The following is a 23,929-nucleotide window of genomic DNA, read 5'->3' as shown; positions in this document are numbered from 1 at the left end:
TCAAGTGACCCTATTATCTCTGATACCTTGATGGCTTAAAGCCATGTTTTTCCTTTAAGAAAACAGCTGTGCTTTTCTGTTCATCTTAGTTGATAAGGATAGATAATTAAACCATCCTGCACTTTTTCTTCCCCCTAGAAATGAATATATCTAAATGGAAAACTTGTTCTGCAAGTTTTGCAATTGCTGTGAATAATCAGAAATTGTTTCAGCACTATAAAAGGGCTTTGGGGAACAAAGAGAACTTAAATTCCACAACAAGTTACAATGTACTGCTAACTTTTTCATTTGTTTGTTTTTTGGTGGTAGGTTTAATATTAATCTACCTTTAAGATGCATCTAAACTATGAGGGTTCGAAAACCCAGGAGTAGTTCCTGCAAAAACTTTCAAGAGAACACATTGCACGGGGCAGGTGAACAGATGTAACGTAACAGGGCATTGTAGCTGCTGGCCCTTTAAAAACATGCTTAGTATTTACTTTCTCATGTTCCCTAATTATAGGCTGCACTAATTTAGGCAGAACGCGTTTTTTCACGGCTCTCAAACTATGGAATGAATGTTTGAGTCGTAAGAAGACCCCCTAATGGTCTAGAAAAGAACTGTATTTAACTGAAAAGAATTTCTAAATGCTGTGTTAATGAAATTACACCTTTTTGTGTGATCAAAAAGTAGAATAAAGCATCATGAAACTAGTTCTGAAAATAAAATTAATTTAGGATGCTCATCAATGATTCTTGGAGGCCACCTTTCACCCATTGGCTCTAGTGATATCCCTGAGCTGCAAAGTTAATTTAAATTGAACTGAGAGCAAAGTGAAAACATGTCTATTCAGGTACAGTACAGTTGGACATGTTAGGTATGTTCAACATGCTCTGAGTCATATGCAGCAGCAACGAAAATATTCACTTGTACCAGCTAAACTAGTAGCTGGTACAGAATGAATTATTTTGTCCTTATTGCTCAGAAATGTAATATTTCAGGAGTACCTGTGCTCAGCTCTTCTGTGTAAGTTACAAAAATCAAGGATGTTTTCCTAATACGACTTTTAATGGAATCTTGATTAAGTAAACGTTGGAATTAGGTTGCATTACTACACCTCTGTCACCTGTGTGTTGAAACTTACAGTTACACAATATGTTGTACTTCTGCCATGGGGTATCTGCATATCCACAGGCAAGTTCCATGTGACTTCTTTTCCTGTTAATTTGTACAGCATTGAGACTTCTTTGTACAAGGAGTAATTTTTCTCAATTTATTGTATTATTAATATTGTTCATCGCAAAGTTAAGTGCTTAAATGGTATCAAAACTACTTGCAGGATGGCTTTTGAGAGGGAAATCTGCCAATAGAATCTGCTCTATTCAGTTTTATAGGCATAAAACTGAATAGAGCACCCAGAACGCCTAGACACAATATTCAATGTTCATGTGGTGGTGATGTTAAAAGGCGGGAGGTTATTTCTAAATTCTAGACCAGTTTTTTTGGAAGTTAATTCTCAATTCTTGATGGTAATTTAACAGGAACTGAGTGTAAAAAGAAAGTATGAACTACTGCACCTCAAAATTCATATTCTTGGCTAACTATTGCATAGACTTAAAAGGGGGAAAAAAAAAATTAGCAGTTCTGATACCACCGTTGTCATTAAGGGAAACTACTCATTCTACAAACAGTGGTCTCAACAGCTAAGGAACCCTCCTGTGTACCCTATTTCATTAGTGGCTGGTGACAGGATGTTTTGTATCTTTCTGTGAAAGATATTATCTGCATTTACAGTCTTTCTGACAGAGCTGAGACTGAGGAGGAAGGAATAAGACTCAGTTTTCATACTAGAACAAGGTTAACTTTTTTTTTGTATATATACTAAGATATTCATTAGATTAAAATAGCAGTACGATTTTGATTTTGGTTTTATTTTGTTTAAAAGGCATTGTATAGTATTATAAAATGGGTGTGATACTCTATCTCAATTCTGGTTTAAAGTAATGAAAACATTTTCAGGCAAGACAGCTTTCCTACAAATTTAGTTTAATATTATGACTTAGGTGTTGCTCTATGGGAGGTGTAGACTTCAGTAATTCAATGACTTTTCCATGGAAAGTGGAGTACGTGCAGGGGATCATACAATTCACTTTAGCTTTCCTTATTACGTAGCCAATTTAAAGTAGATGATTCCTATATAAATAGAGAATCTTAAATGAAATAATCTTTGAAGGAAATGAAGTAGCAAAGAATATGTTTTTAATATGCAACTATTTTTTCTATAGAACGAGAAAGCAGTGCTGAAAAATGAGTACCCTTGAGTTGTTACAATTTCTAACAAGAAAGGCTAGATAATCTAATATTCATTCTCCAAAGCTGACAATGCTGTAAATCCACTACTAGAGGTTAAACAGTGGGAATAAACAAAGTGATTCAGCACTTAAACTTAAAAGATTTACTTTGAGAACATCTGCAGCAGACAATAACTTAGCTTATAGTTAAATGCTTAAAATCCATTTTGGGAAACTCCCATGCTAATTTTAGCATTTCTTTTAAGCACAAAGTTCTTTTTAAAATAGAAGCCATTAAAAACAAGCTAATGCCTTTTACATAAATGCTTAAAATAAATATTTAATGTAAAATGGACCAAGATGGAAGCAATGCTATTTAAAAATGTATGACATAAGTGGTGTCTTAACTTATCTGAGAGTTTATGTGATGCTCCTGTTCTGACTGCATGTATCAGAAATTTTATGAAAAGGTAATTAATGGCAGTTTCATAATCTGAAACATGTAAAATTGTTATTCAAGCAGTAGGGCCAGGATACAGAAGTTTACCAAACAATACCAACTGAAACTTGAAGCTTTAAAATGAACTTGATGGCTCCAGCTTCCTCAAAGATTTTTGAAACAAGGCAGAAGACAACTTATTGTCTGTTGATGGCTTTCCATAACATTTACTGATGTTCCAAACATTGACTAAAGCTGTGAAGTGATGGGTCTCAGAATTCTTGCTGAATAGATGACTTCTCCATTTGAAATTCATCAAATGCTAGTGTTGAACAACAGTTGAAACTTCTTAAGTGTGAAGATTTTTTTCTTTTTTTTTATGTAGAAAAGGTGACCTTTTTTTCCTCAGAAAGGGTTAACCCTTATATGCGACAAGATTCCCCCATAATATTTTTCACACCTTATAAATATCAGGAAATAGAGGTATTTGGGGGAAAATTAATCCACTTAAAGATGTGTGCAGCAGTTGTACAAGAGACAGGTATTTGAACAAGTTTGTAAAATAATGCATTTATGACCATTGATGAAGTGGAGAATTTTTTTTGCAAATGTTTCTCTTCAAATCCTCAATAAATAGTGTATCGACTGTGGAAGCCTAGCCTACTTACAGGGCTTGGCATCCTTGGGAAGGGCTGAGAACACTGATTTATTAGTGGACAAAGGTCAACCTTTGACTTTAATGGAACTTTTGCCTAAATTGTCTGTTTCTAGGTTTTCTGCTCTCCAGCAGAAACAACTCTTCGAAATGATCTTATCTATGCATCCTTTCTCCTGAGCGCTGCTGAGGCAGGCTGGATTATACACCTTCAGCTCAGAGTGTGGAACCCAGCTATGGTCTGACTTGGATGTGTGGTACGAGGGCAGCCAGCTCCCCCAGGTACCCAGTGCTGGCTCCTTCCCCAGGAGAGAGAGGTAGAGGCTGGCTGTGGGCTACAAAGCCCTGGGGCAGACGTGGAGTGCCACAATCCCTGTGTAGCTCTGTCAGCTGGCACTGGGCTTTTCCTATTGCTGGTACTACCTCCACGTCTCATGTCATTACTGACAATGTCTTCTTGAATGCTGTTGATTGTGCCAAATAGAAATAAATATTCAGTGCATTTTTCTCTTATGACTGCCCCATCCAACTCGTTTTTCTGCCTTTTCTAAAGTCTACAGAAGAAACCCACTTCTGTGTGTAATGAGTCCTGGTATTTATTGCTTCTGCCAGTCAGCATAATGTGATGCTGGCTTTCATTGTGTAGTGAGAAAACACTCTTTCTTACTGAGCTGCTTTACCATATGCTATGCATACAAAATTTTTGGATTATGCGTTTCAGTACTATCTACGCAACCATTCCAGTACAAAGAGCATATTCTTAGATACACTTAATTACTATGAGCAACAGGGGATTTGGGGATAGGGCACAGAAGGCTTAACAGATCCTAAAATATATTGGACTGTGGAGAACCTGTGGGCTCCAGCTAAGGCAAATAACCATCTTGTGAAAGGATTTTTTTTTATTCCTTTATAGAAATTTGGTTAGAAAATTCAATATTGTCAAAACAGGATATAATTTTTTAAAAAAGGCAATTAATTCTTTTAACAAAGCACAGAAAAAGACTGCTGATAATAAGGTTCTTTTTGGTAGGAAGTTAATGCTTGGAAAACTGAGATGATTGTATACAAACATTGATATTCCTTTTTCCAACATTAAAGAAGGGTGAGGTATAAAGGAGATTCTAGTTGTTCCTAAAGTTTTACCAGAGCAGAATGTATTTGGAGAGGATCTTTGTGCTCTGAAGTGTTTTGGGGTGTGAAAAGATTTGTTTTCACTTTTACTTAATTCACTGAAGATTATTTTTCATATTTGTGTACCTATAACTTCTGAGCAAACCTGTGATATAGTTGATATAGTTGCGCTAATAAATAGCATTGAGCTCATTTTTGTGTGTACAGGTACTTTCCATGATGTATTAGTGTAAATTGTAATGATGTAATTAGTGTAAAAGCATGAGATGATGGATTTTGAATACTTCATGTTAGGGTAATGTTTTTGGGGATGTGGGAGTTGGAGACACCTGAGAGCACACAGCTTTTCTTTTTCCCAGATGCTTTTTTGGCCTGTTTTATAGTATCATGGAACAGGTTAGGATCTCTGCAGATCCTTCATGTATGACATTACTTGCTTAAATAAAGGCTTCTAAGTAAAATCAATGACCTAACTTTGTATTACTATCTGATGATTTTTTTTTTAAATAGCGATTCCTATCATAAAGTTTTTATCTTTAGCTGACTATTGGGAGCTTATGGAAAAGATAGTCAGACTCTTGTCAGAGATGCACAGTGAAAGGGTGAGGGGGAACAGATGAAAAATGCAGTATGGAAAGTGCTGACTGGATGTTTGGAAGTCGTTTTTTTTTTTTTTTTGGTGGAGTATGTTGTCCGTTCCTACACTTGGAGCTTTACTGGTTGTCTTCCTGAGCAACCTGATCAAAAAGATGGCTTCAACTTTGAAGGTGGTCCTTCTTGAGAGAGATTGAACCAGATAGCCAATCTCCAGATGTCCCTTACAACAGCAATTAGTATCATCTCTGCAGTTCAAACTTCTAAGTAACAGGATTTGAGAATGTATAACGTTCCTTTCCGTGTAGGTGTGTTATCTTGATTTCCCTTGGTAGCGTAGTGAAGAACATTCTTTGTATGAAGCTTAAAAGTTGTCCATCCGTCAAAGTGATGGTTAGGAAGAAGGAAGTCCTGTGTGAAATTCTGCTTACACAGTTGCCACATCAGAGCATTTTGGATGTATGATTTTGATCTCTCCAGGAGTTTAGAAGTCTTCTATTAATATTTTCTTAGGGCTCTGGGAAGAAACCAGAATATCTAAACAGAGCATTTTCTGTTTCCACTTTATTTGACTTATAAACTGTAAACTGACTTGCACCATGTGATTGAGACATAGTGAACTCCTAACATTTACATTTTTTTCATAGGGATAAGGGCCTTAATAGTAAATACCCTTGGTGGATTTGAACAGCTAAGCATGGATAAAGTCATGTTAGATTAAAATGTACAATTATCTCTTGAGTTCTCTATCACTAAATTTAGTATCAGGCAGTCCACTAATTCTATTGATGATTGGTTTAAAGTAATTCTCTAACAGGCTTTACTTGCGAGTGGTGCTGTGGTACAAATGTTGGTGGGAGTTAAGCTTTGAAGGTCGAGCAATTGTACTTTTTAAGCTTTTAAAAACACTATTCAAGTAAAAGGTGGTGTTCCTTTTGAAATAACACTGATTCTGGTAATATGTATCATAGCCATTTTAGAGTTACCTTTTCCTCTATTACTACTATGTTTTGGCCAGGGTGAAGGAAACTGTAAGTTGTTTTTCTCGGTTCATTGGGAATGAATGAAGAAAAATCTTACGTGTTTTTTGTTTTGTTGGAAATCATGCTAGCAACTAAATCTTTATCTGTTCATCTTCTGGCTTTAGTTTCTCCTATTTGAATAATGAAGTTAAGGGAGCACAGACCTACTCGACACAGCACTCTTTATTTTTAGGGGCTTTTTCAGTGCTTTTGTTTGTGAAGTTAGAATTAAGCTTCAACCTGTATAACTCTTGGGCAGCTTTACTCTGCCTTTTGGTGTTAATATCCCTGCAGCATCCAACAGCAGCAGTTTAGGATTTCCTAGGTAATAGAAGAAATGGAGGGTGTGGGTCCAGCTTCCCAGCAGGGCTGGCTATTCTTTGTGGAAGAAACTCATAAAAGAAAGGTCTCTATTGATAAATAGTAGTAATGAATGCTTCAACAACTTAATCTGTGTTCTATGCTTCAAGGGAACAAGTTTACTGTCAAAATGCTTCATTTCAGATTTGGTCATAGTCCCAGTCAGTCCACTCCTATTAAAGCTAGTGTTTGAATTGAGTCAAGCCTCAGGTCATGTAATTCAGAAAATAATCTTGACTAGATGAAACAAACGCTGGGCTTGCTCACATATTACTGATATATTTTTTTTTTTTTTGCTTAGTCCTTTCTCTTGTGTAACACAGAAAATATTGTTTTATAAGGTATTATTTACAAATTTATATAATCTTGAGGCTTAAAGATGCTTCTTAGAAGGCATGTTTGACATGTGTGCATACATATGCATATATGTGTATAGTCACAACTCCTGTGGCTTGCTCGGCTTCTATAAACTTGCTGAATTTACATCTCTCTAGGAGCTCAAAAACCACTTCCTTTTCCTTTTGTTAAAGTCAGTCTTCTGTAATAACTCTTCTACTGTATGAAACAAAGTATTTAGTGTTAACCTCCAGGCTTATAGTTAATGTGTCTTTTCCTGAGATTGTTTGTTTAAAAAGGCATTGAAAAGGTTATTGTACATGCTAACTCCTTTATAGAAGGCATTATAGTAATATGTTCATAACAGTTCATTGATTTTTTTTTTTTTTTTTTTTTGTCAGGCTGTTGGTGCTAGTATTGCATTAATGTGAGAGGTCAAAGGAAAATAAGATGTTGAAAGTAAATTTTTTTAAACAGCAGTATGCATTAATTTGAGGATGTGCTATCTAAATTTGTTAAAGATCCTAGAATGGTGGAGGGAGGGGATAACAACAACTGTGTCAGTTGTGTGATGTTTTAGGAATGCATTTTCAGATGTAAGTTTCTGTAAAGCTCTTCAACTGATGATATTAAAGGAATGATATATTTGAACCTCAGGTTCAGCTAGGTGTGTTGATATTTAGAGAAATATTTGTGGTTCATTCAACCATAGAAAACTTCCAGATTGTAAGCTATGGGTAACTTGCTGAAGTTTATAAATTTAACTGTGAGATCACATCTTGCTATTGTAGCCGCTATCCTGTTACGATGATTTCAAACAAACAAGGTGTATCTTGTAATTTCTCTGCTTTACTAATAGTTTCCTGGTGCTTTTCAAACAGCTTCTTCCAGTATAGATCAAGACTGTTTTATATTACTTGTTTCACAACTGAGTTCTTGAATTGGCCCATAGTTTATTCTTACTCATTTCCCCAATAAAGTGAGTATAGCATTAATTCCTTGACACTGGGGAAAGACAGAAAACAAATGGTAACACTAGTTAAATAAAGGTAGTTCTGCAAAGTTTTTCTGGATTTTTTTTATCGTTGTTTTACTTTGTCAAACTCCTTGTTTTTTGACAATGATACTAAATTTGGGCAGGAGGTAATTTTTTTTGTTCAATTGTTTCCTCTTGAACTTTCTTGAAAGGCCACAGAGCTGTGTATATTGGAGTTCACGTCCCCTTTGGAAAGCAGGGCCGTCGACGGCATAGACATCGTGGGCACAGGCATCACAGAAGAAAAAAAGAAAAAGAAACTGATAGAGAGGATGGCCGAGAATCTCCATCATATGGTAATAAATTTGTTGTGGGAGTTCCTTGTGTCTCTTGAAAATAAGCTTAAAATAGTTACTCTGTGCTTAAACATTGTGCTGTTTCTTTTATTCTTACTGCAATTGTGTATTTCTAACTCCAATCAGGCAAGGATTTTGTAGTTATATTTTATCTGAATGAATCATAAGTTGTTGGGCTTCATCCGGGTCTGTGTCTGAATGAATGTTTAGCAGCCTGCACTGAATAGGTTGGACCAGGGCTTTTTAATACTCCCCTTTAGCTTAAAAAATACTACTTGACTTAAACACCATTTTCCAGATTGTGTGTTCTTGCATTTCTTTCAAAAGTGCTGAGTGACGCAGAGAAAACTATAGATACAGCTGTGAAAAGGCATTTGCCATTTGATCCATTTACTCCACCCTTTCACCTGTCCATTACTTATAGTGAGAGACTGTACTGCCTCCTGAGTTCTAGTTCTGGATTCCCCCATCCCCTCACCCCTCTGTCAGCAAGAAATGACTTGCCATATTCTCTAAAATGAAAGTAGTGGGCACTTCTCTTGGTAGATTTTCTTGAAGACCTCACACCTACTTCTATTCTTGTACTATAATGACTGGAAAAATTATGGTGTAACGGGTAACTATTTGTTCTACTTTGGGTGTGGATACCATGCTGTTCTGTCGTGTTTCTGTGATGAGAAAAACACTGTATTTAAGGCCAGTTCCTGAAACAAAAGAATTTTCAAATAGGAACGCTTTGACGAACCTCCTTTTACTGTTCGTGTACAGTTCTTTGTTTCATCTACCTTCAAACATTACCTTCCTGAATACAAATTATTGCTATGTGATCATGTATTTGTAGAGTCTCCTTGCAGGTTCCAAAGCATCAGGCAATATTAAATAGATAGAAATTTACTTCTGTCTTCTGGGATGTTTTTTCAGATACAAAGGATGCGGCAGGATTCCTAGGATACACTGGATTTGGGACAGGATTTTTTTTTTTTTTTTTAACTTTCCTACTGGTTTTGCTGAGGATGTTTTCATATCGTTAATCTATTGAAAAATTAAAAATACTTAATTGTGTTACCAGAATACAAACATAAATTTCCAGATGTTACTTTGTTTGCAGAAACAAAGCAAATTTTTAAAAGGGCCTCCTTTTAAAGAGATGTCCATGTTTCTATTGTTTCTGTGCCCTCTTGAAGAGAATATTGTACTGCATGTTTCTAACTGAGACCAGGATATTCAAGTATTACATTTTGTTTCTTGCATAATAGAAGCAAGTTCTTTTAATTGTTGGCTTTCTCATTTTCTTTCAGACACGCCATCCCAACGAGTGCAATTTATCCTGGGTACTGAAGATGATGATGAACACATTCCCCATGATCTCTTCACTGAAATGGATGAACTTTGCTTCAGGGATGGAGAGGAATATGAATGGAAAGAAACTGCTCGGTAAGCTAAAAGTAGATTGTTTCAACGTATATTTTCTAATGATTTTATTTCAGAGAACTGCAAACCAAGTCTAAGTTAAAATTATTGTGAACTATAAGAGTTGGTTAAATTCAGGATCAGCAAATTAAAACTTTTTTTGTTTAATTTTGGAAGAATTCATATGTTTTGTTGAAAGACCCTCAGTCTTACTGATGCTGTGTTGACTTTCCTAAAACTCACCATGCTGAGCATTGTGAAAGGTACAACTGTTTGTTATTAATACAGGTGTTCAGCCATGTAGCATAGTATTTACTGTCTCAGAAATCTTTGCTCTGTTATTGGTGATAAATTGGTGTAATTTTTTTTTCTCAAACCTAAATAAAATTAGGTATTTACACGTTCTTTTTAGGAAGTATTTGATTAATTTTTTGCAAAGTTGAGTGCATGAATGTTATAGGAGGCCACAATTATGTTTGGCCAACATCAGTTAAACTGTTTCCTTCTACATGTGCTGTAATATATTCTTCTGGATGAAGTACTTCCAATTATCTTAGTGTGTGCTAGCTTTTGCAGAAGTTCAAGTTGCATCACACCTGTGAATCAGAATCAAGATCTGTAATAGTATAGTAAAACATATTAATGTTGCCTAACTCTTGAACATCTGACTTGGCATCCTTGGAGACTCAAATATTGTATACAAGCATTTCAGACAGCTGAGATGCAGATCAAGTATTGCATTGTTCATAAGAATTCATGAGTAGACAGGTGTTGTTGAAACCTGATGAAACAAAATTGGCAAAAACTAAAGCAGTTGAGCATGGATAAAGGCCAAGATGAAAATGTTACAACCATTAATTAATTGGATTGTTTGAGAAATCAAAACCAGTATGAGCTGACAGGTCTTCCTCTTCTGTGTTGTTTAGAAGTCATAGGGAAGGATGGGGTTGCTTGCCAAGTTGTCTGTCTTCCATGAAGAATATAAATGTGTGTATGTACACATTTCAGGTGGCTAAAATTTGAAGAGGATGTTGAAGATGGAGGTGATCGATGGAGCAAACCTTACGTAGCAACTCTGTCTCTACACAGTCTCTTTGAACTACGAAGCTGTATTCTTAATGGGACGGTCATGTTGGACATGAGAGCAAACACACTAGATGAGATAGCAGGTTGCAGCAAAACTTTTTTGAAATATTTTATTCCTAATTTTTAATCTGTAACTTTAAATGCTTTTGATGATGTCTTTTTATGTTCTTAAAAACACTGTACTGAAGAATAGGTATGTGCTTGCTTACTGCGGTTTTCTTCTTCTGGTTATAAAGAGCTGATCTTGCAAGCTTCACTTATGAGCATCTGCACTAGATGAATAGGACCTCCTTTATAATGGATTTTAGGATGAGGCCCAAATTTTACCTTTATGTTCTAATTCCTGAATGTGTTCTTTGTCTTTGTTTCTACAGATTAAATGTATGTATCTTCCAGAACATTTTTAGGACTTATTTGTGCACTTTAGTACCATAATTATTAATCATAACTTGGTTGATGTTAACTTGATGCCATTAGGGCAGTTGAGTGTTGCACATCTGGTATTTTTTTCACCTTTATAAGAGGTGAGCAGAAATAAACTATGTAAACGTTGTTTGACCCTACTATGTTGAGTGTCCTCACTAATCAAGTGATCATATTGGGTACTATAAAATTAGCTTTGAAAGCTTTCATATATACATATATCTGCGTAGTCTGAATGCCTTTTAACTAGCTTTATGTAATTTTCCTGGTATCTCTTGCTACAGATACCACATGGGAATGCCTTCTCAGGAATCATGCTAGGCTAGGCTGATTGACATGTCTGTGATGGACAAAGTGTTTTGGCATAAAAGCTTTGGCACTGATATATTTTTTTTTTTTTGAGTCTTCAAAATCCTCTCAGGAAATTGATATTTCCTTCCTCTTTTCCTGACTTACAGAGTAAGATTGTTTAGTACGTAGTCTGTAAAATTATGAGGAGATCACGTGAATTTGTTTGAAGTTAACGTTAGGTGCCATTATGGAAGCATGTAGGATAGTAATTCTTGGCAGGGCATGAGGCAATAAATGTATCGTTCTGGTTCCCTGAGTTAGTAATACCTAGGAGGTATTCTTGGTTCTCACTTAAACAGGGCAGGAGTTCTGTTTTGAGAAGCCATAGCAAAAGACTACATTGCGTAGTAATCCTAAAAGGAGGCTGCACTGCACTGACAGACTTTTCCACATATGATTTTGCCTGTAAGGCATTCTGAGCTGTCACCCTTCTCAGTGTGAAAATTTCTATGCACCTACGGTTTACTAGTGCAGCAAGGTTCTTCATGCATGAGTTAATAGAACAATGAATTTTAAAAGTTGTGTGTCACATAGTTTTATGTTAGTTTGTGCAGGTTTATGTATGTTTGTTTCTAAATAACAGTAAACAAGCAAAAAAAAACCTGTTAAGTAATCACAGCAGATATTTTCCCAGACATGCAAACTTCTATGCTTCTTGTAAGCATATGGATGATGTATCCTTCTGAATCATGGAATGGTTGGAAGTTGGAAGGGATCCCTGGAGATCTAGTCCAACCTCCCTACTCAAGCAGGGTCCCATAGAGCACGTTACAACTTGATGCTGTTGACAGCTGACTAGTCAGTGTTAGAGGACGAGACTAGCATTTGCTTTACATTTCCTCTTTGAAAGTATGTGAATGACGTGAAGTCAGTAACTTATTTCTTAAAATGATGCTAGTAATAAATAGTATTTTGGATGCACATGTTGTGCATTGCTTATTTGCTTGTTTGGTGACATCTTTGAAATTTCATTTAGATTCTTGAAGATGACTTCGCTTTTGAGAAGGTACTTTTTGTAAAATAAATTCTATTTTTTTTCCTGTGATTTGGTTGACCTGTAGTGTTAGAGTGTGTAGAAGGAAAGATCTGATATATGTATATAATTTTGATTTTTCTGTTGTTCTTGTTATGTAGATATGGTTTTGGACAACATGATTGCTTCTGGCCAGCTGGATGAATCCATAAGGGAGAACGTGAGAGAGGCTCTTCTAAAAAGGCACCATCATCAGAACGAGAAAAAATTCAGCAATCGGATTCCCCTGGTTCGGTCTTTTGCAGATATAGGCAAGAAACATTCTGACCCTCACTTGCTTGAACGAAATGGTGAGATAAGTTGTAGTGTCCAATTTATTCTAACCTGTTAAATAATGTTCTCACTGGGAGATGAAGGAAAATTCAGCTGATATTAGCAGATAAGTGTTTCCTTCTTGATAAGCAAAGAACTAATGATAACAGTATGTGCTATGTGTAGCTATGGCTGATGTTTCTGTTTATTTTTGAATTTACTCAAATGCTTTACTTCTGCCTGTATGTGTAGCATGCATTATGGTTTTGAAGCGTAGAAATAGACCCATGTTGGTCCTAATACTTTTTAGGAAATACTTTTTAGGGTGTGCTTGAATAAAATGTGTAATCTTTGAGTAATTTCAGCATTGGGGCATAATATATATGTTTGTCAAGTGGCTTGTACTTGCTTATTCAGTCTTTATGCAAGAGATTTACTTTGTAGTTGTGTTGCGATGCTGACAATTAGTGACTTTTAATTCAGCGTTATTATGTTTATATGACGAGAAAGAGTTCACCATCCTAATGGTGAAGAAATTGCTTTTACCTTGGAAACTGTTAATTTTTACCATGTGTTGTAGAGAACAATCTATCTGGGGGAAGAAAAAAACAAACACAATGTAATTAGAGGCTGTTCTAAGTCTTTTATTGAACCAATTCCTGAAAAAAAAATCTGGAATGTCAATAAATTTACTTGAGACATCCAGTTCCAAAGTGCAGATAGCAATAAATACTGCAAAGCAGCTTACTTTTATTCTTACTGCCTCTATTTCCTTCTCTATTTTGTGTTTTCTTATGCTTTGCATTAACTAAGCCATGTATAATTTCATGTTGAATTTCTTAGTCTAGTGAAAACTCAGTACTGATTTCCTGAGTAACTTCTTGCAATGAAGTTCCTTTCCAGTCTTTGAAAACACCTTATTTTTCAGAACATCTACTCTTCTTAGTTATGTGTTTGTTGGGTGATCCAAGTTCAATACATATGTGGAGTATACTCTAGCCTAGTCTTTCTGACACACATTGTTAGCTAGTGAATATATGATGCATGGTTAAACATTTCGCCAGAAGTTTCAGAATTAGTTTTTTCTAGAATGGAAGTGTGACTGATTTAGAGTGTAACTTCTATATAACGTCTGACTCTTCTTGTTTTGTGTAGCAAATGTGAAAATTTCAAATATAAACTTGGTTTTTATCCATCCCTTGACATCTGTATCAACCAGATGTAATTTTTTCATGTGATAGTTAATTTTGCTCTTTATCCTAATATAGTTGCCCTCTATTAACTGGTAAAACAAACACAAGTGCATATTACTTTTTAGTCTCTTTGTACACCTGTGTGTGTTAGGATTAGGACATTTTATGTTCATAATTCAACACAAACATACTGACAAGTCAAATGGTTATTACCACAGTGATTAACATAGACAAAATCAACCAGTTTTCCTTATTGGTCCTTCTGTCTTCACTGTACTGCAGTTTTGATAGCTGAGCTTTGTGGCTTTAGTTCTTATTTTAAACCATTTTTATCTGTAGAACCCACTCTTCCACTGTTAAAGGAGGGAAAAAAATGTATGTGACATGTACCTAAACATATTTTCTTTGCCTCTTTTTTACAAATTATTCTAGGGTTGTCCAGCATGTTGGTCTCTGTATAATGCCACTACAAATGTGAGACTAAATGTGTCTAGTTTGCTGTTTTTTGCTTGATGGCATATTATGTGAAAACAGCATGTTTTGGTCTTCAGAGATTGTAGGAGAAGTAACCAGTACTCCCCTCAAAAGAGACTGCCATCCCAGGAGAAGTGTTTTTTTTTTTTTTTTTTTTTTTTTTATTTGTAAACAGGAGGAATGGTTTCACTAAACCTTCTAACGGAAGTATCGGTATGAAGATTGACAGTCTCTCTCCCTGCTTTATGAAGAACTAGAAATTTGAAGGAACTGTGACAAGACTATGTTCTCTTTAACATGAAAATAGTGGGGCATTGAGACAGGATAGGGCAAGAAAAGTGACACTGAATTTTGGAGAAATATTTTTGGTTTTAGGCAAAAAGGGGATATTTGGTATGTCACAGCAAGAAGAGATGGAGAAGGGACCATGTAACTCCTCTTTGTACCCTCTTTAAAACTATATATTGAGACTACACCTGGCTAGAAAACTTCCTATTAAAATGGGAACTTTGTTGGAAGACAGTTGTATTTAATGTGATTTGACAGTTTGATCATGATCATTTAAAAAAAAAATTCTTCTTAAAAATTTACAATACTTCGTATATAATAGATGCAGTTAAATGTGAAGTCTTGTAATATATTGGCTGCTAATGACTGTTAAAGGTTGTTTTTTTTTTTTTTTTGGATGGCGTTAGGGGGTAGCTGCTGTGTAATACGGAATAAATTCTAGGACATTTTAAGAGTCAGTTCTGAGAGACAGAATATTTTTGTTTTGTTCTTATGTTAAGAAAAATATCTTGGTGACTTTGAAATAATATCTTCTCCCACATATCTTTGGTGTTCTAATTAGTACTTATTAGTAATTTCTGACCTAATGTCTAAAATCGGATCTGCTCTTATCTTTTGTCTTACTTGCATGAGTATGACACTTTTGGCCCATAAAGCTTGCAATTTACTTTGTAAATTGTTAATGCATATTTGTTTCTCTTTTTTTTTATTTTTATTTTTTTTATTTTTCCCTGATGTAAGCCTCATGGTGTTTCATTTGTTTTATCTCAGGGGAAGGCCTTTCAGCCTCCCGCCACTCTTTGCGAACAGGTCTCTCTGCCTCAAATATTTCCCTGAGAGGAGAAAACCGTTTGTCTGTTCTTCTCAATTACCTTCTTCCTTCTTCAAGAGCTGGAACTCCGGCAACCTCAAGGTGTACAACCCCTGTCACTACCCCTCAAAACACACCACCCTCCAGTCCTACCTGCAGCCACCCGCCAACCACAAGTGCCCAGCCAAGTTCACTTCAGGGCAAGGAATTGCTGGTGTCCTCTGCCAGTGATGATATTCCTTCAGTAATTATCCATCCACCTGAGGAGGACTTAGAAGTTCAGGACAGCCAGGAAAAGAAGACAGAGGAAAATATTGGCAAAACACCAGGCAACTATCAAAACTTAAGCTATCCATGTGTGATGCTCTCTGCATCAGGATCACTTGCATTGCAATGTTTTTTAGCACATAACTTGGGCACAAGGGGTTATGTTAACTGTTACCTCTGCCTGCATGTTTTATTTATTCTCACTTGTGACTGTTTTCTTGTATGGCACTTTTAACTTTTTAGCTTTTTAACTAAAGCTAGCAAAAAAACTCTTTAACCTTCATTTGTGTAGTTAAAAAGGAATTTTGTTTTAAAATATATAATACATAAGCAAAATGTCAAAAATGGTGGCCTTTTCCTTTCACTCACCTACAATCCCTGTCAGGTTTTGTTTTTTTGTTCTTTTTGTCAGTGAATGAAGTAGTATTTTACACCGATGTTTGTTATCCAGTGCTGGTTACAGAACAAGTCATAGTGAAGTATTAGAGACAAATACGAAAAGAAAAAAGGTGCAGTTATGACCGTTGTAATAATGAGTGTCTTAGATCATCATGAAGTATTTCAGCAGTTTTATTTTTGCTTTTGGGCTTTTAAGAAACAGGACCATTACAAATGGTAGCTTGGAATTGTCAGGTTGAGTTCACCTGTACCTTTTCCTAGGTAGCTTTCCATTACTGCAGTGTTTCAGCATCAGACAGTTGCTGATTGTTTTATTGTGTTTGATATGCAAAATAGTTTAAGGTAATTAAAAGCATATCTAGGTCAGAGCCCAACAACTTATTAGTTGCTGACTAGCTAGGCTTTTGGTTTTTACATGTAAAAAGTTATGTAGGCATATATATAAATAGTGAGAGAGGATGGGGAATTGAGGCAGTTTCTTCTGTCAGTTTTATTAAATGTTTCTTACAGTCTGCATGCTTTTATCCTTTCTTTCTTTTGCAAAATCATCACCTACTTAGAAACTAGGATTTTCATGGATAAACCTTGTTTTTAAGGGTATCACCTAGCTTTTTAGACTTCAAAGTCCTAAGTCCTGCCTTTTTTTTTTTTTTCACAAGCTTATCTTGCCAAAATCTAGCTTGTAGATTTGTCTACTTATGTCTATTTAAAACAAAAAAAACAACAAAAAAAAAACTGGTTTCAAAGATTATTGGAACATAGTTGCCTCTGAACTGCTGCTGTGCATGAACTGTATGGGTATGTGAAAAATATGATCTGTTTCATCATTTGGTTATACTTAGTGGAAGTATTTTTTTTTTTTTTTTTAACCCGTCCAGCTCTATCCATCTCTTTATCAGGATTAGTTTCAGGGTAAGCAAGAGCACACAGTTGTATTCAACAGTGAAAACAAGCTGGCAGAAAAGGCTGCAGTTATCTGCCTTTTCACATTTTGCAGCAAGTTGCTAGAAAGGAAATGGTAAGCTGTTATAGGCTGTCGTCTTGAGTTGGAGTAGGGGCCCCATCCTTACTTCAGTTCAGAAGAGCAAACAAAAACCTCATTCTCTGCCCTACTTCTGGGAAATTAAGAGAATTCTTGTGAAGACCATTCTCTCTCATGGATGACCTTTCAAAGATAATTAAAAACCAGAAGTAAAAAACAAAACAAAAACACAACAAAAACAACAAACAAACAAACAAAAAACATTTGTAAATAGTTTTCCTGTTCTAATTTTTCTCCTCATCTGGCAGGAATGACAGCATGTCAGACATAAGATCTTCAGAACCCAAGAGAAGGCAAACAAATGAAGATCAAATACTTGATACTACTATTAACGTTAATAAAGCATTCAACCAGAATTTCCAAGACGCATTCCTATTGCTTTTGTGCCTCAAGGAGATATTTCTCATAAAGAAAAAATCTGAAAGTGATGATTTCCCAGTGAATCCATTAAATAAATGTCTTTCCAAAGAAAGAACACCAGTAATAATGGAAGACATTTTTGTTTTTCTGTTTTTCCTCTTATTTAATTCAATAAATCATTTGACCACAGAAAGACATTTTCCTTTGAGATGCATTTGAAGACATTCTCAGACTGTGACTTTCTGGGCTGTAACTGAACTAATCTGTCTTGTCTTCTGTCTAATCAAACTCAGAAGGGAACCCTGAAGAGGAAGTCGTCTTCCTTGTCCAAAACAAAAACAAGCAAAAAAACCCAACACCTTAAACACCATTCCATTAAAGATAACGATCTGTATCACCTTGCTAGTAAGCCAGAATATTGCAGCCTGCATACTTTTTCTACGTCTTTGTGATTGACTTGTGTTTGCCTTCTCTGAATATTGGGAAGTGTTTTAATTTGCTAATAGATGGCTTTCTTCTTTTCAGCATTCTTCTGTCCTTGGCCTTGTGCTGTTCGGATTTCATTGTTTTTATTTTGTACTTTGTAAATAGCTGGAAGGTTACTGAATTTCATGTGAGTTACTGTAAAAGGAGGGAAGGGAGGCACACTTTTCAAACTACTACTTGATTTTCATCAGCCATTCACTAGTTTATAGTGAGTGAACCAGGCAAAGGGTTTTCCTTAACAACTCTTTCTTTTGTCATGTATTTTTGTTTTCCCATCTTCAAAACTGTTGAATACTGAATTCCATAGGAAGAACTAAGAACAGAGATATGCCACAGCTGAAGATCAAGTGTTAATTCACCAGCAACATTAAACTTTTTTAATAACAGCAAAGAAGCCTGTTACAGAACTTTTAATTCACTGATAAATGTACTTTAAAACTGAATAAAATAACTGCAACTTTTCTCCTAAAATTTACTTCATGAAGATAATTCAGAAAACTTTGACATGTTTGCCTTCTAGGAGTAAGTCGTTCTAATTCTTTTCCATATAAGGCAGCATTGAAATTTATTTAAAAAAAATAATTATTTCCTCAAACAGAAATATGGTGTGACTTGGTCTTTAAAAGTTTTCTCCTTAATAAATGTTGCCTATATAGACATAATTATATTGGAACAACTGTGCTTAGGTGTTGAACTCATCTTAGTTCCCCCAACATGATTTTCTTTTTTACTGAAGCAGGGACACGAGGCAAATGTCCTCTGCTTTTCTTTCCTAGTGAACTATTCCTATTAGAATTTTTGTAATCATAGTATTCAAGTAAGTCTAGTTAGCACATAATCTTTAGTGAAGGTGTGGTTATAAGTACTTAAGGGATCTTACAAGGTTTTAATCCAGATTTACTCAAGACTCGTTCCACTGCTGTCTTTTGAAGGAGACAGACAGAGCATCTGCATGACAACATCAAGAAGAGAACTGTACATTTTTAATGGGTGCATCAGTAGTTGGTAAGACTAGATGAATTTCTGTCTGAAAAAAAAATACTAGGTGGTACTGGTTTTACCAAAAGCCTCCAAGTTTGTATCTAACCAAGTGGAGAAGGAAAGGAAAAAAAAAAAGTGCCTTTATTACTGTGAGATTTGATTTGTTTTATTATTAGAGTTAATATTTTATTATTCTGAGTTTCACTGCAGATACTGGACGGACTGATAAGCATAATGCTATGCTATGCAATGTCATTTGGAAATGCTCCATGCTTACTTGCTCCATGTCTGAAAGCAAGTAAGCAGTATTCTCATGTGAGCACAGTATTCCATTCAGCTACAGGACAACAGAAAGAAAAAACATTTATACATAGTCTAGGATTGGACAAATATTCTTGTATCAGTGACAAAACTTGTGAACTTAATTGTAACATTGGGGAAATTTTGAAGGAAGTGTTGTAGAAGAATCAGTGTCACTCAATAACAAATAGTACTGAATTAAGTTAGTTTATTCTTTATTCTCCTCCTTGATTGACTTCACTTTTTATTCTAGTCTGTTTGCTCTTGATCTCAGAGCATTTGTGGAATGTGTGGAATGATGCATTATTGCTCATCAGTTACATACATCTTCAGTTACCTTTATTGTTATGTAGAGAAAAGGTGAAAAATGTTTAAATGTATTTTGATGCCCACCTTGCTCTTCTTCTGCACTGAATGTTTAATATTTCTATTTCCAGTTCTACAAACACATCTTAACATTAATTCTTAAACAGTTAAATATTTTGAACAATTAATTTCACAGGTGGCTGTTTGCTCTTAGTTATTCTTGTGAAGAACAGATCTCGGAGCAGAAGGATTGAATGTGATTATTGTTGGTCTAGCTAACTGAATGTAATATTTATAGTGTCAGGTAATTACTTGTGCGTGGTTAGGTTTCAAAAAGGAAATTACAGCTTATTAACTTCATTTAATTTTTGCTTCAGGAAAAACTACCCACACCATTTATACTCCTATGAACTGCAGGAATGAAAATTAATGCTTAAGGCTTGGACCTGCATGTCTTTGACTGATGATGACTCTTTGAAAGAGTCTTTGGGAGATAAAATTGGGAATCAAAGCGAATTCAGTTGTAATTTGAAATGTTAAATAACACCAAATTACTAAATAATAAATGTGGATAGAGGCAACAGTGCATTTGTTGTGATAGAACAATAGCCAAAATGTAGCCAGGGAGGATTTGGTTTTATCTTGACTAGAGCGATGCTTGATCTAAACACAAATTCTGCATGAAATACAAAACTTAGACATCAGGCTTTTTTTAGTTGTGGTTTTGCAAGCATGTTGAAGCATGTTTAATACCACATCTGAAAGGTCTAGTGTGGACAAGCAAGGCAAAATGCACTTACTGCACATTAAACTGAATAAGGAAATGCTTTGTAATCCAAAAAAATAGGATTTGGGTTTGGTTATGCATGCCTAGACCAGCTTTTAAGTGCTAGTTGGGTAGGGATGACCATAGCAACACGGGATTCACTATATATGAACACGCGTCGGTCACTTTATTTTCACGCCCTTCGCTGAACCTGCAGTTCACTGTTGACTTAGCAAGCTGCATAAAACTGTTGTGTCTTGGTTCAGGTGACAGAAGAAAGCTGTACATTTAACTCTAATAACTGCATTGTACGTGCCTCGATTTAATGAGTTAGAGAGACCATTTCATATAGTATCATGTGGGCAGATCAATAGTTGGAGCTTAGGTATGCTGACTGAAATTATGTTTTGCAAGCTGTTTATCCTTCCTGTATGTATATCCTTCCTGTTTGCTTGTACAGGTTTAGTGAACTACCAGGGTATTGCTCCTTGTAGCTGTAGCCTGAGGCTTTCCAAGACTTTTTACAATTGAAATACCTGTTACACAGGAAATTGTAGATAACAGAGTTGTTTCCTTTTGGTACTGGGAGGCTTCTAAAGATAGTAAAGATGCTGTCTACTAAATACTGGGGCAGTTACAGTTAGCGTCAACTTCTTTTTTCTTTTTTTTTTTTCTGGCAATCAGAGTCTCTCAGTTTCTGGTGACTGTTCTGCAAATGGCCATCATTTAGGCAACATTTAACTTTGATATTTTAAATTATGTCATTATTTTGGCATCACAGTGAATTGTTACGTTGCATTTATGATACTAATGTAGGGCACTCTTACTGAATAACTTGCACATTTGCTTTAAGTAAGCTGCCACATTGAGTTTTTAGTAGTGTTGCATACTCAGTTCACTTTAAACACCATTTTAAACTTATCTCCTTTATTTTAATCTAGGGTTATTAGCATCTCCACAATCAGCACCTGGAAATTTAGACAATGGGAAGAGTGGAGATGTTAAAGGTACTGGGACAGGCGGAAGCAGAGAAAACAGCACCGTTGATTTTAGTAAGGTAAATAATATTAAATACCATAGTGTTTAGCATAGAAAAAATTGTAGCAGAAGTGTGGTGGTTGTTATTGCTGTCTTAGTTATGTAGAAGTTACATGCACAAGTATAAGAATGTGGCAGAGGCCAAATGTGTCAAATGTTTTGAAACTGTGTGGGACGGAACTTTTGATTTCATTTGGTGATCTTCTCAGTATTTTAGTAACTTAATGAGAGCAGCCTGTGTACTTTCTGATGAAGGGGGAGATATTTTCAGACCTGTTATAAAGACTCTTCTGAAAACAACCTTGTAGATGGTTTTGCAATGGTTTCTCCTAGGCTGCCTTTTTTTTTTTTTTTTTTCCAAAAGGCTTTTAAAGGGGATTCGTTTTATATGTTTGAGTTTGCTATGCAAAAGCTAATATTCATTACTGTAAATTCCTTCCATGTTTTTCATAATTGAAATTTGCTGGGCAAGTTGCATTATGGCTGTTATTATAAAACAGTCTGTAGTGTTATCTTTATTGAGCAACACTAAGAAAATTGATTTGCCAAGTTAAATAATTATGTATAAGTAAGGGTAACTTTTACACTGTAGTTCTCATCTGATCATGGCAGGTGCCATTTATTCCTGATCCTCTGTCACAGTTTTTATGTTTTTGCTTGGCCTGTCCTTCTGTACACCTGCCTTGTCTCCTGTTGGGCAGGAGTCAGCCTCCTGGCACTGTAGTTGTGGCACACTTGGTGTGGGACTCAAGAGGCCATCTGTAAGTTCTCTAGTTAGCAGTGTACCTGGTGCTTGTGCGTGTTTGTATAGATGTGGACAAAGAGTTCATGTGCTATACCATTTTCTAATACTATTCTGTAACTCTGTACAGAAACAAAAGCTTAGATTTTCAACTCTTATATTCTTCATGGGTGAAAACATGAACATACAAATTCTCTTTCAAAATTACAGCTTTTGAACATATATGAAAGACGAAAGATTCTGGAGATGTTCAAGACCAGGTTGGGTGAGCAACCTGATGTAGTGGGTGGCATCCCTGCCCATGGCAGGGGGGTTGGAATCTGGTGATCTCTAAGATCACTTTCAACTCAAGCCATTCTATGATTCTGTGCAACTGTGGAATAACCAATTGCTTTCTAGAAACCACGTGTAATTACATGAACTCTCCTTAGTTAATTGTGTTTAATTTGTTAAGTTATGTCCTATCACGGAATGTTTGTCATAAGTTATCCTAGTAAGGTGATTATGTGGTCTGGAGTCTTTTAGAATATAGTAGGTAGCAGTAATTCTAACTTCTAGAAAATAGTTCACTGTTAGTGGCTGGCTGACACTTCATAAATATGTCTGTCTTTTCTGTATTGTGGGATTTTTAATTTGCTTTTGTATTTTTCTTTGTAGCTTGAATGTCTAGTAAATACTGATAAACTAAAAATTATGTTATAAATCTCATGCTAACAAATGTAAAGAAATAAACACTTGTTTAATTTTTGTATGAATAGGTTGACATGAACTTCATGAGGAAAATTCCTTCAGGAGCAGAAGCATCAAACGTGTTAGTGGGAGAAGTAGATTTTTTAGAAAGACCTATTATTGCTTTTGTGAGGCTCTCCCCTGCCGTGCTTCTCTCAGGTCTCACAGAGGTTCCTGTTCCTACACGGTAAACAAATGCCTGGAAACTCTGGCTTTACTTCCATTATAAATTAATATTATTTAAGAAATTAATAATACTGAAGTTCTCAAATAGTCTACTATTTTTATATGCACTCCATAAGCTCGGGAAATCTAGACTTGTGCTTAACACGATTACAGGTTGTTTGGTCATGCCTCAGTCCTAGTGGAGAGAACTTATTTTGTATGCACATTGATTCATTCAACAGTTCTGTGGTATTCGACAAACATTTGTAAATATATGGGTTTGATATTTTTGTTAAAAAACAAAAAAAAAAGAGTAAAATGTTTGTTTATTTTTCATAATTTTTAACATAAATGCTATACGGAAAGGCAAAAATAATCTTGGTGGTGTTGTCTTAAGTGGTTGTTAGAATTTTCAGAGGGTAGTTGACAGTAGTGCTCGTAATTCCAAAATTTCTGCAAATGTTACTGTATTAATTCAGCTAAAATTATCCTGTCATAAGTTTTCAGAATGCTGCAGGCTGATAGATTTTGAAATAGCACACTCTATTCTGAAGATACAATCTTAGTTTTGGTTAGCGTAGTCAAAAAAAAAAAAATAAAAATTGAGCTTTTCATTTTGTGAATCGAAAGTAGGTGCTACTTTTTCAAATGTGTGGTACTTGGGAAATTCATTTACATGGCCTGTAGTAAGAAGGTTGTAGAAAGAATTACTGCAGTTCACTGTTTATAAATTCTAAAGGATATAAACCAAAGTACTAGTTCAAAGAAAAAAAAGTGCTAATGATGATTGTGATTGGAAATTGAGGCTATCTGGTAAAACACACTGTGACCCACCGTCAGATTAGATTCCCTTCCTAAAATGTCACTTTTACCTTCTTAGGTGT

The 23,929-nt window shown here is 35.5% G+C and overlaps 1 protein-coding gene across 12 annotated transcripts in view; it reads left to right on the top strand.

Moving 5' to 3' along the window:
• Nucleotides 1–23,929, top strand: part of SLC4A7 (solute carrier family 4 member 7) — an 89,032-nt gene that overhangs the window by 36,975 nt on the left and 28,128 nt on the right. For 7 of the 12 annotated variants that reach the window (XM_082754579.1, XM_082754571.1, XM_082754575.1 and 4 more), the window contains 8 exons: nucleotides 8,000–8,143; nucleotides 9,442–9,577; nucleotides 10,562–10,722; nucleotides 12,548–12,736; nucleotides 15,425–15,793; nucleotides 21,313–21,428; nucleotides 22,111–22,170; nucleotides 22,910–23,067. In XM_082754579.1, coding sequence (XP_082610705.1) covers nucleotides 8,000–8,143; nucleotides 9,442–9,577; nucleotides 10,562–10,722; nucleotides 12,548–12,736; nucleotides 15,425–15,793; nucleotides 21,313–21,428; nucleotides 22,111–22,170; nucleotides 22,910–23,067 — 1,333 coding nt within the window. The remainder of the gene's footprint in view (nucleotides 1–7,999; nucleotides 8,144–9,441; nucleotides 9,578–10,561; nucleotides 10,723–12,547; nucleotides 12,737–15,424; nucleotides 15,794–21,312; nucleotides 21,429–22,110; nucleotides 22,171–22,909; nucleotides 23,068–23,929) is intronic. The other 5 variants (XM_082754581.1, XM_082754577.1, XM_082754574.1 and 2 more) reach the window with 3 other exon arrangements.

The sequence above is a fragment of the Aythya marila genome (assembly GCF_965140915.1).
Source record: "Aythya marila genome assembly, chromosome: 2".
NCBI classification, from domain to species: Eukaryota; Metazoa; Chordata; class Aves; order Anseriformes; family Anatidae; genus Aythya; species Aythya marila.
This window is presented reverse-complemented; position numbering and strand designations above follow the sequence as displayed.